Genomic DNA, 12,354 nt, shown 5'->3' with positions numbered 1-12,354 from the left:
CCCAGATCGGTGGACCAGTGGCAAGTATTCTGCAAATGTATGCCCAGTAGTCAACCTTTAACTTTTTGATGGCTGATGGATGAAAGAGAAAAAGTCAAATCTGGCCTTGTCGAGGACTCTAGCTCTGTGCACAATCATAGATGTGATTGCTTTGTATAAAAGGGGCCTCACCTTATCATGTCTGGCTCCGCTTTACCTAAAGGCAGGCCTATTTTAATCTGCAAATGCTAGCCTCCTGTACCGAAACACCCCAAATGCGACAACATGAACGAGACGTAGACTTGCAAATTAGACGCCTCATCCTTCGCAAGGGACAGATGTAAACCAATTGGACGCCGACTCTAATGCGAAAGCGCGGAGAACAGTAGATTGTTCGCATTATTGAAGGCACTTCTCAGAATTTTTGGTATGTTTTTCAAATCCCATACAAAACGATATCGAATGACGACATGGAACTAGTGATGCAAGCTGTCGTAGGAAGACACGAGATGTGTTGAAACCCCGCAGAAACCCGCTAGATATCGTCGTCTGCCGAACACCTCCACAGGATTGATTGGCGTGAGGAGTTACTTTCGAAGACTATACCAACTGTTTATGTTCATGTTTTGACGCTTGTGTCGTTATGGAGGTCTCTGAAGGGTCTAATGAAGTGTTTGTTCATTTGGGAGAGTATTATTTGCTTAACAAAACTGGAAAATCGATAATTCTTTGTCACCACGGAGCTTGTGCGAGGTTGCAGTGGAATGAACACCGACGGCTATAGTTTGTAAAGAGGGGTGACAAACCCCGGTGAAGATTTGTCCTCATTCACCCATTCAATGATTCAGGTGGATATTTTTTTGTCAGGTGTCTGTTTTCTTGCTCAATTTGGCATTGCAACCGCCAGGGCTTGGATCCGTTGAGTAGGGGGACATATTGTGTCGATACTTTCTTTTGTGTAAAGATGTTTGACCCACTCGTCGGATTGTTAGCCCACCCTTGGAGGCATGACTTTGCACAGCAATTCATTCATTGATGATCATGGACTTGACTTGCCATGATTTCTTTGGGTTGAATTTCTTTTGTCACACGCTTTACTTTAAAAAAATCATGGAGAGAGGTCTCCTTCAAGACTGACATAAGCTCGTACCTATAACTGTTTTTATGTCATCCAACTCAGGACTATGGAATCAACTAATAACTGGCTGCCTCGAGAGTAGCGTCTGAACTCAAGTCTATGGAATCAACTAATAACTGGCTGCCTTGAAACTAGCATCTGCTAGTGTTTTAGCATATGACAGATCGGCCTAACGCATCAATGTGCATGACTCTCACCTAAGGAAGGCAATATTTTACAGCACTGTTCGCTAAATCACTCTTAGCTACACCCTTCAAAAGACTAGTCAGAGTATCCCATTCACAATTTTTCCCGGTGTGGCCCAACAATGTAGCCTTTATGAGACCTTAACGCAGTACTGATGATGAATGCAAAATCCAGCCATTTTTTTTCTAACCACCGTGATTACTCCGACATCTGGAGTTTAATTCATTTATGGCAATGTATCCCGAGGAAAATGGATGGGATAATTAAATTGAAAGCGACGTTGTTGTGAGTTACACTCTCGTCATTTCTAAATGAGCGTCTCTTTGCTCTTGAGTTTGTCTCCCTGTTGCGCATGCATTTCCTTCGTCACCAGATGAGTGATTACTTACCCCAATGTTTCCTTAATTAAATTTCTGCACAAGAAAGGAAGCAATTGTCCCATTATGTTACGATTCCGTTCAAAATTAAGTGCATTAGTCATGGAGGAATCAATTAATTTTTTTCTCATATTGTGGCTACTACCATTTCTGGTTTTTACGCTCGCTGACCAGTTGAAAAAATTATACAAGAGAAAATTAGTTGACTCGAGGCAACATTGGGTGCCGTGGGAATCGTACTTCGTCAATTTTACTTTCAAATGTTTTTGCTGTTTTGAAATTTTCGTGTTTGCCTTTGAATAAGATGGCAGTTGAGACATTTTGCGTTTACATCCAGAGAATGGACGAAGAATTTATAATTCAAGAAGAACAAAAAGTGTCCCACGGAACACTGTCGAAAACTTGAAACAGTGGGGGGGATGCTGACTAGTCTCAGACTGCAGTCACAAAAACACGTGCAGCAGCTGGGGAAATGCCAAGTAGTGAGCAAGTCTTGTAATTGCTGTCCCAGCTAAGCAGGTGCGCCCGGCTGAAATACAGCGACAATTTCATTGATTTTTTTTTTCAAGTTAATACCCGATAGGATGTCACCGACCATGGTGCATTGCGACCGAACTGGCGCACTTGTGGGTTAAGGTTGATTACCGAGGCTCATCCAAAAGGGTTTACCTGTAGATATGTCTAAATGAACGCAGACTACAGAGCCAGCCTGCTTTCTCTGATGTCCGTTGGAAAAATACATTTTGATGAAGGTTATTACCGAAACACGCCTCCCACAAATCTTTAAGCGTGCTTCATGATTTATCAATCATACGACTCCAACATGTTGAGTAAACATTTCCGCTACATTTGGGGTGGTAAAGACGAGCTTTCGTTTAATGGTATTACATTTTTGAGAGGAGCATTTACATCAGTTTGCACCAGCAGTTATTATGACTGACTTAGTCCTATAGTTTACATTTCATAGATGAACCTTCAAAACGGGCGATTTACACGTTAGATTATCTCTTATTTCCAAAGATTTAAAGTAAGGACTGAACAAAGTGAGTAAACTTTATTCTGGATTTAGATTAAACAAAGCTTTTAAAAAGAACCACTTCTGGGGTAATTGGAGTGAACTTTTGAACAATTGGAGTGAGGAAATCTCACTCGAATTATCTTCCCCAGTTTCACTCGAAGGGAGTGAATTGTTACTTGAATGGAGTTAATTTCCACTCTTTTGAATTTAGAACTTGGCCTGTCTTGACTTTGCACACAACAACCATAGAACTTACAGTCCCCTGTTAAGAAAAGTGACGACAAATCATCCATTGGGGACGGAACTACACAAAACCTGCTTGACACAGATTGATTAACTTTATAATTTGACTTCTCGTTCGTGTTGCGGTCTCGTCAAACTTGGCCTGGTACAGACTTTAAAAGATTGTCAAAGAACGTTGGTGATTGATGGTGCCTACGCAAACGGAAATCTCTTTAGTGGAAAATTGTGCTATCCTGGTGGTCCGCATATTTCATTTGTTATATATTAGGAAGTTGTTACGAGAAATTGAACACCACCACGGTTTTTCCCCTTTATCTTGTATGAGTATGACCAATGCAGCTGATTATGGCTTGTTTTAGAACCCTTGTGATCAGCAAAGTAGGGACATTCGAGAAGTCAGACAGCAGCTATGAGGTAGAGACTGATCTCCAAATCAGAAAGACGGTTTTATTTCCTATGGAATGGTCATAAAACCGGTGACATGCTCTTCTTAATTTTATTTCTCTTTTTTTCTCTGCTGCTTGATCAGTGGGTGGAATTTTCGACAAAAGCCCTGAAACGAGTAACGCCGAGAGAGCTTTCACCTTCGCCGTCGAACGCTTCAACACCCAGCACTACGTCAACGACACGACCCTAGTGGCAGACGCCGTGCAAGTGGCGAGCAACGACACCTTTGATGCCACCAAAACAGGTGAGACTTGTTTGGCAAGAGGCGAGGCTCCCGTGACGTCATGACTGGCAGGTGACCTCATTAAGGGGGGGTGGTAATAATCTACCGGCGAAGGCATTCTACTTTGATTGCGGCGCGATTAATTAAGGCAGGAATGCTGGCAACGGCTGCTCCGTCGTAAGGAACCGTTAAATATATCCGTATATGAACTGGGTATTTCAGCTATGAATTACTAGGAGATACTTTCACTGTTTGTGGGGAATTCGCTGATGATTCTCTTTGTAGCGTTGTGTGACTGGGCTTTTCAAGTTTTACATTATGCCTTTGAAGAGCAATTCCCACTGCGTGAAAGGGTTGTCATGGGAACAATGTAAATACAAAATATTCCTGAGTACAGGCATTGAAGCTGAGCCCCGTCGCGCCCTGGGGGTTTGGGGTTTTATTGACAGTGGGGGTTTGTTTATTACGATCGGGGGTCAAAAGCGAAGTCTCCGGCCGGCATAAATTGTATCCTTTGTTAAGTGCATCAACTCTCATCAAGCTCTCTTCACTACACAGACAGGAAATTTTTGGCATTGAGCTGCGGACTAAACGCTCTGGCAACCCACCACGATACAAAAGATATTCGGAGTTATTTCATATCGTCCACTTCAATAATACCAACAGCATACAACCACAAGCTTCTATCGAGATCTGCTCCTTGTTCTATATGTTTGGTTGACAAAGCACGATAACTCAACGAAATCTACCATTCGATAGATATTCCACATTATGCTTGATAGATTGACAGTGTAGTTGCCAAAGTGGCATCGTTATTGATGCGTCCTTTTCGTCAGGAAATTTAAGTCAGGACAATATTTCCGGTTGTGCCATACACCATTCCCCCGTAAGTTATGGAGTCCACAACGACACTTGTAATTGCTCTTTTTTTCAAAATTACACGACCCCCGAATTTGTGATATGGTTGAGGTTCAAGCCTATTTTAATCGGATTGCATTGGGCATACCAAAAATTCGTTATTCGTTCTCTTTAAATATTTTTCCCCATTATGCATCAGTTTGTGCACGTCGTAATAAACCTATACGCTCATGCGTGTCATAAAAAAAATTCCCTTTGGAAACGTCGTTATGACTATGTATTGAAATGGATTTACGACCGTGACGGTTCACACTCTCTGAACCCCCGACCCCACGGGACGCTGGTCTTACTTTTACATTCTTCAAAGGTTTAAAAACCGACATCCGCTTATTCTATAAACCCTTTTCTAAGGGTGGGAGAATGCACTTCAAGATCAGCGGTGCACCCAGGATTTGCGGTGGGGGTCGGACCATAACCCCCCCCCCCAACTTGCTTATGATGCTCAAGCTCCTTCCCCCAGGGTAGTACCACAGGGGACTGAGATGCACGGCTATGTCTGAGCTAGTGTTTACATTTTTCAGAAAAGTAAAAGTAAATCGACGACATCTGGGAAGAGGTTCAAGACCTCCGAACCCCGCGCCCTGTTGCGGCAGTAATCAAAATCTCCCTCTTTGCAGACATCGAGTACTCCTGCGCAAAGGCAGAGAAGCCGAATCCTATCTCGCATGGGGGATTTGGGTTTTCAATGGCGGTAGATTAGGTGGTCAAGAGAAGCTTCTGACCAATTTTAATGTGCATCCTTTGTTGAGCCATTGTGCCTCAACTATTGAGCTCTCTGCACCATACAGATTGGGGTCGGTGTTTGGCTGGGTTGGGGACTTCATAACTTGAAGGGAACCAATCTCGATGAAATAAAAATATTCTGAGACACTTCACGTCTGTCACATCAAAAACACGAACAGCACATAACCATACGTTTTCATCAAGCGTTGTACCCAGATCTATGTTGGTTGATGATTCATGATAGCAATCAATAATTCTCGTTACAAACTCCTCATATGTTTGATAGATTGGAAGTATGGTTGCAAAGTGGCATCGTTGTTTATGCGTCCTTTTCGTCCCAGATTTTGGAATCCACCACGGCACTTGCCATTGCAAATTCTCTTCATAATAAGACAACCTGTAATGGTAAAATCGTCGCACGGGCAAGGTTCCAGCTTAGTATTATCGGATTGCATTGAGGATGGCAGAACTGCCCTTCGTTACTGATGAATTTGAAGTTTATTATGTAGCAGTTTTGTGCACGTCACCGTTCAATGGAATGCTGGTGGTGCGTGTTACATACGACTTGCCTTGAAAACGTCCCATTATGTATGTGCATGAGAAACGCATGGTTCACGCTCTCTGCAGCCCCGGCCTGTCACATCAATGCGCCAATGGACGGTGGTTTTAACTTCAAGTTCCCATTCAAACGGATGAGACAGCTATAAACACCCATTTTCACCCCTTTCAGTATGGAAGAATGGTCGTCCAGAGCTCCATCTGAGCACTTTGCCAAACACAGATTTAGGTTAAGTTGTTTTGCCGCCAAATTTGAGGAGCAAACAGACAGCGCATGCGGAGCATCCTCATCATGCGCATGTCTCTCGTGTTTGTGCAGGGCATGTCGCGCTCGGAGTTATTTTCGACCCTACCATCACAACTTATCTCACTCATCGTCGAGACCAGCACAGAAAATCGAATGTGAAAATACAAACACGGCCTTGTAGCGGAGAAGCCCCTACGAGAGAGATGGATCAAGGTTCGAGACGGGTTGTTGCGGTCGATACCGAGAACAAATTGGTTTAACCCCTTTAGGCTTAACCCCTCATCTGTTCGTGCAGTCACGTTCATGTTTTGTGCTCTCTAAACGTTTGTAGCACCCCATCGATACCGATACCAACAACACCGATTGAGACTTTAATTACAGTTTAGAAAAGGATATCGACCACTCAGTTACTGTTTTGAAAAATAAAAGCTTAACAGGGGTGCTGGAACTGAGATGTAAGCTTGCAAACGAAAGTACCAGATTCTTACCAAATTAGTCTTGGCAATAGGTGCTGTACAGCAAACAGTGCTGCAGAACTGCGCATGCTGTCAGATCATTAAGCAGGCCAGGCGTAGGTGATCAAGCCTTGAATAGTATTAAATGTCATGAATATTTCCGTACTTGAGAATTATCCCCGTTGCTGTTCTCATTATGGATATTGCAACAGCCGTGGAAACATCCACCCCATATGAAACTGTTGCTAAGGACAAGCCTAACGTACGTCGGTTCGACGTAGGAAAGGGTATAGTCGGGGAAACGATCAAAACACATGCTCGACTATCGACATAAAAATGGGCTTACATAAATGTGTATCTCGACACAATACCACTGTGTCTGAAATCAGCAATGTAATGCATGACACCTGTCTTGAAATGTTATTATGTGTGCAACAGTGCGAGTACCTTTGCATAGAAAGCACTCACTGCATCCTGTACGCACCGGCTCATTTTGCCCAAAAGCCAGTACATTGTACTCATTTACTGTTTATAATGTTATTAGGCCTATGAGTACCATGATTTTGGAATAAAAGTTAAGTAGCCACATTTACCTGAGGCAAGTCTACCCATGATTAAACATTTTGCTTTGGATCTGTTAAACCTAGCAGAAATTGAAATCATCTCTTGCAAAATCGAACCCCCCCCCCGAAAACAAGAAATGAGCCTTCAAACGATCTGCTGTGTTTTTTCTGAGAGCCAAATGTCGTATATCAAATGGGTTTATTTCCTTCCGACATTTTACTGGATATGGCGGGGGGGGGTTGGTTGTTGATACATCCACGTGGGTTTGAAATGGGCTACTGGAGAATTTCAGGGGATGATTCATTATATCAAACCCTTTGAATGAAATAGTTGATATTGTGTGTATGCACTTTTTTGAAAACAAGTGGTTGGAACTGAAAAAAAATAAACAACTGGTTAAATCAACCATGCAGCAGATTGACTTGAAAAAGTACGCTTTTCCATTACTGCGAGAATTGAAAGCATTTTGTGATGAATATATTGGCGATTTTTTGACTGACAGGGCAACAAGAACAAATATTCATCCGAGAAATAGAAGTAAAACTCAGAATATCTTTGGAAGTGATCTTGGGGAAGATGCACAAAAGACATAACATCCTGCCTCATAGGGTTTACTTTAGACGAAGAGAAAAGCCCCCTGCAAGCTGGTTAATTGATAAGTCATCATGAAATTTTTCATTTCTGTGGGTAAAAAAGAAACTTGAAACATGGACAAGAATGTACAGTGAACATGACCACGGTTCGATACGTAGCTGCTGAGTTCCCCAAAAAGTAGAGTGATTTATCGCCAGGAGATCGCGTGCCAGGCGTGTGCAACATCGCTCGGGTCTCGTCCATGACGACGGCTTGCACGCACGGCGCGACGCCTCATCACAATCCCGCTGCTTACCTGTCAAATTGGGAGTCGGATTACCCGGGTGCTCGTGTGCCGGCTCTTCTAGATCCCTTGGAGAGAGTTTGCCCAGCTACTTTTGGTGCAAGGGGCTTTATTGGCAAATGTAATTCCACTCAACGGATTTTCGATTGGCGGATTTTGCGGTGTTGCTGGGGGATATCTGCAGGACTTAAACCAAACTTTGGCTGAGACGGAGGGAGTTACTTTGTGACGTCACTGTATGATTAATAGGCCAACAGATGACTTAAAGATTCTTACAGCGACATGTCGCCAGCAAGAGTTCATGAAACTTTTGGACAAGGACGCTTCCTAATTTTTCGGGTAGGGGGTAAGCTTTCTGTTGGGGGGAGTTAATTTTTCATACACCCTTTTCTGGCCTTACTGAGGAGAGAGGCTACATTTGCCTCTGAGTTGCTTTCGTGTCCATTCATCCTCATGCAAGCTTTCGTGACACATGAAGAGAATATGGGGTGCACGGGTCTCGGATTGAAGCCCCCCCCCCGTGTCTCGCCACTCAGAATTAGAGAATGAAAAACCGGTGATAGTCCGTCTTGATCAGCGTGTTACCTATCACTCAGTGGGGATGAGGTAGTTTAGATCCTAACACGTCCCCTCCAGATAAGCACTGCCCGACCACAGGATCGGCACTTGCTTCAGTCGATCGATGTCGTCAACTCAGAAGTTTTTTGACCGTTAAACCTGTTCAGTGTTATTTCAATCACGTTCAACTTTTTGTTGGGGAAAGTTGGCCGGCCCGCCCTACCATTGCAGGAATGAACAGCCCCTTAAGCGGCCTTTAGCTTAATTATGAAATTCGATTTCCAACTCTTTTACTATAGATCCGTCCCTGCAACAACATGTCAGATTTTCTTTGTTGGAATATACTGGGATATTGACAAGGTGTCTGTTACTGCCTCACTCAGCTCAAAGTGCATTCTAATGACGTCAACTTAAGACACGTCAATGATGATTCCAAATAATGCATGTAACTGGATCGCTGTCGAGTGTTGAAGTGTTTTTATTTTTATTTCGCTGATAACTTATGTGTTTAGGACTTGCTACTCAACCTGTCGCCTGGTCGCAAATGCAGTTAGTATTAACAAGTGGATGAGACATTAATCTGGAGGAGAAGCGAACCTATAAGCTCTAGAAGGAGGTATACCAAAATGCAAAACGTCTCTGACAATGCGTCGTTAAGTAATGCTGAAGGGCAATTTAAAAAAACAGATCACTTCTCGCTGTGGTTGACAGAAACTTTGAGTTACTAGACTAATAGGACTTTAAGGCACAGATACTCGGGAGATGGTTTCAATGAGACATTGCTTACAATTTAAGCAAGAGTACTTCAAAGGATCAGGGGCGTCTAGTCAGCTAAAAAGAGTGTGACAAGCCGACCTGCATCATCCCTGAATTCTCATGCTCCCCGAGCATGAGGGAAAATATTTTGCATCCCCTTCTCGGAGAGCCTGCCATTTTTTTTTCCGCACGTCTAATTCTGTCAGAATGTTGGCTGTTTGTTCGAAGCAACGCGATCCTCGAGAAAATACCGGCAGTCATTGGCTAAGTCAACAGCGACACGCCGAGTGAGGTGTCCTCATGTTCGCCGTAGCTGCGCTGCATTATGTAGCCACAGCTAGCGGGTCTTATTAAGCAATGCCCTGACATGGCATCTTCGAAGTTATCGGGCTTGTAAAGGCCCGTATAGCTAGATGACGTTTTGAGCATGCAGAGACTGCTCGGTGTTTTGTGTTTTTCTTTGACACATTTGGGTTCCTTGAGTCATGTTTGCTTTCAAACTGAGTCACCGTCCCTCGCCAAGCGAGGTTGTGGACAGTGCCATGCGCGTGATACAGCCTGGTCCCGTTGCACTGTACTGCGCAGGAATGCTACCGACTTCCTGCCACAAGATCGAAGAGAGTGCCTGGATGAAATTGACGAATGGCCCCAAATCCACAATAATTTTTCTTTAATAACACACCACTGCGTCGGTAGTTTACCTAAGCCGGATTTCCGTCGGTCGCCAGAGCGCACAGGAATGCTCCTCTATCGGGAATTTTAAAGGAATGCATTTTTTTCTGTCGTTGAAGTCCAGAATTATGTTCCCATACTTCCCCAGATGATGCTCTTTACAAGCTGGGTGATGTTTAAAGGTAAAGGGCTGAGTATTAGAAACGTTATATAGGCAGAATGAGCAATGGGAATACTAAAGATCGGAGGTTTTGGCTTAGCATTCAAGATGCTGACCATTTAGACCCATCGCCTTTAAAAGTGATGCCTGCCATCGTTTGAAACGCCCCGTGATAATGTTTGGAATATCGCCGCCAACTCCTTTTCCCTGAGCTGTTGAGGCAGGTCCAGCTTGTTTGTCTGGCAGCAGATCGCATTCCGTGGGAGGCAAAGTATCCTTTCACACCTTGTGACACGTTATGAGATCCTGTGAAAAGGGTTATTTTGTCCTGTTATAGTGTCGACTGCGGTGGTGCCGGGGACAAGAACTAAAAAAGTGAAATTTTAAGAGCGCCGTTATGCCGTGCCACTCCGCAAGCGTGTCAGAAGTACTAATTTCCAGTTCGTTCCTTTTTCTGTGTGGAGATGTTGCAGTTGTTTTGCCTTGCAAACTTCGCGCAGAACACGAGAGGGAGCAAACGATAACCAAGATGACTTTCACCGAGGGTCCACGTTCTTTATTCCCATTTTTGTTGAATTTCCGATACTCGTAATGACCTCCACTTCATTCTCACGTAAACAATCTTCTAAAAATATGGACGAAATCACCGGTAAAGCTGGTGGCCGTTAAGGGATGTTTATTCCGAGTGTCGACTGCCCGACCCAATCATTTTGGACGTAGCTGTCTTTCTGGTGTAGTTGATCAAAGATTTATAGGCAGTTACATTAGAATAGGGAAGTATTTGGGTCGGTGTAAACAGACGGGCCATTAGGGCATTTTAACGTGCAACTAAACACATCACCAATATAGCTGAACTTGCAACAAATAAACACGGCCAGTGTCGCTGTGAAAGATAATGACAAGATCACCCATGTGAAACCCCATATTTATCTAATGAGGTCTGCCGTCCGTAATATTGAACCACATCTTGCACGCATGGCTAGTGACGACGGGGGAGGATGGCAACTTAGCCCTCCTCACCTTTGACATACGCATTTCCACCCATAATTTGATATACAAATCAAAGGGACTGCTCTGTTTTTATACATCAGAGTATGACACCACCTCAAACTAGGCTTTTAAAGACGGTTTACGACTACAGCATGGTCCCTTTTTAGAAAAAGAAAAGCAAAACTTTAATACACTCTTCTTAAATGACCGGCAAGGCAATATTACCCATAAAGATGTGTTTACTAAAGGCAGAAAATTTGCTGGCACTTTTTCATAGCCGTGCTTGGCGTGGTTGTGCTTATGGTTGCGCGCGCATGGAGATTAAGCAGATTTTTCCTCATACCTTTGCATGCCTTTTGCAGTACTTTTCAAGCTTACGATCTCCGTGAAATAAACGGATTCCTTGTCAGCGTAAAATCGTGCCCTATGCAGAGCCATTAAATTTGGCCCTGCATTTGCGTGAAAGCAGGCCGTAGGCCGGACGCATCAAGGAATCCCAGACTTTATGCAAAGAGGCTGAACATTGAAATGTCGTGATTGACACGAGCAACCCTCTTGAGAACTACGGTAAAAAGCGAGAGAGGGGAAATGCCTACATAGCACTACAGCTGGAAACATAGGAGACATGTCAGGACGGATTCTTGGAAGTAAATGATGGATGAAGTACAAGTGCTTGGGACGCTCGGGAATTATAAATCAAGTGGCCTCAAAGCAATCTCACAATCAGATGAAAGATAACTGTAGAAAAAAAAATCTGCCATTTCCGTTTCAATCTTTCTGATGTGTATTATGGAAAATGACATCATTTTTCTCTGCAAGAGAAGACTTGCATTTTTTAATCTCAAAAAAGGATAAGGGTGGTTTTCTATTAAGCCGCTTCCAATGATTCAGCAAAACTGGTCGCTGGAAAGCATTTGGTTAAAAAGTTGCCACATCAAGCTTAAAAAGTCCAATTTTTTGGAATAGACAAATTTCTTTGGATTTAATGGGATTTTCTGAAGAAAAAACTGAACAAAGTCAGAAAACCCGAAAGAAAATGATCATCGAAGTCGCACCCCTGTACATCTTCAATGGCCCGCTCACACTTCTTGCGGCCAAGGCCGTTTGTGCGCATGCGTGCATAACTATGAATTATTAGTGAAGAGGTCTAAGGACGAGAGGGGAAAATTCCGCCACTGAGAAAGCCCGTTCACACTGACTTCGAACGGGGACGGATTAGTGTGCCAGAGATGCCCAACTGTTAACTGTTATTACCTAATCAGGCA

At 43.5% G+C, this 12,354-nt stretch overlaps 1 protein-coding gene across 4 annotated transcripts in view; it reads left to right on the top strand.

The window, feature by feature from the left end:
* LOC110986162 (glutamate receptor ionotropic, kainate 2-like) overlaps window positions 1–12,354 on the top strand; it is a 79,238-nt gene that overhangs the window by 41,447 nt on the left and 25,437 nt on the right. For all 4 annotated transcript variants that reach the window (XM_022247813.2, XM_087146256.1, XM_087146255.1 and 1 more), the window contains one exon: window positions 3,471–3,632. In XM_022247813.2, coding sequence (XP_022103505.2) covers window positions 3,471–3,632 — 162 coding nt within the window. The remainder of the gene's footprint in view (window positions 1–3,470; window positions 3,633–12,354) is intronic.

Source organism: Acanthaster planci, linkage group LG15, assembly GCF_054643075.1.
Source record: "Acanthaster planci isolate LZ-2023a linkage group LG15, COTS_SCS, whole genome shotgun sequence".
In the NCBI taxonomy this organism is placed as follows: domain Eukaryota; kingdom Metazoa; phylum Echinodermata; class Asteroidea; order Valvatida; family Acanthasteridae; genus Acanthaster; species Acanthaster planci.
This window is presented reverse-complemented; position numbering and strand designations above follow the sequence as displayed.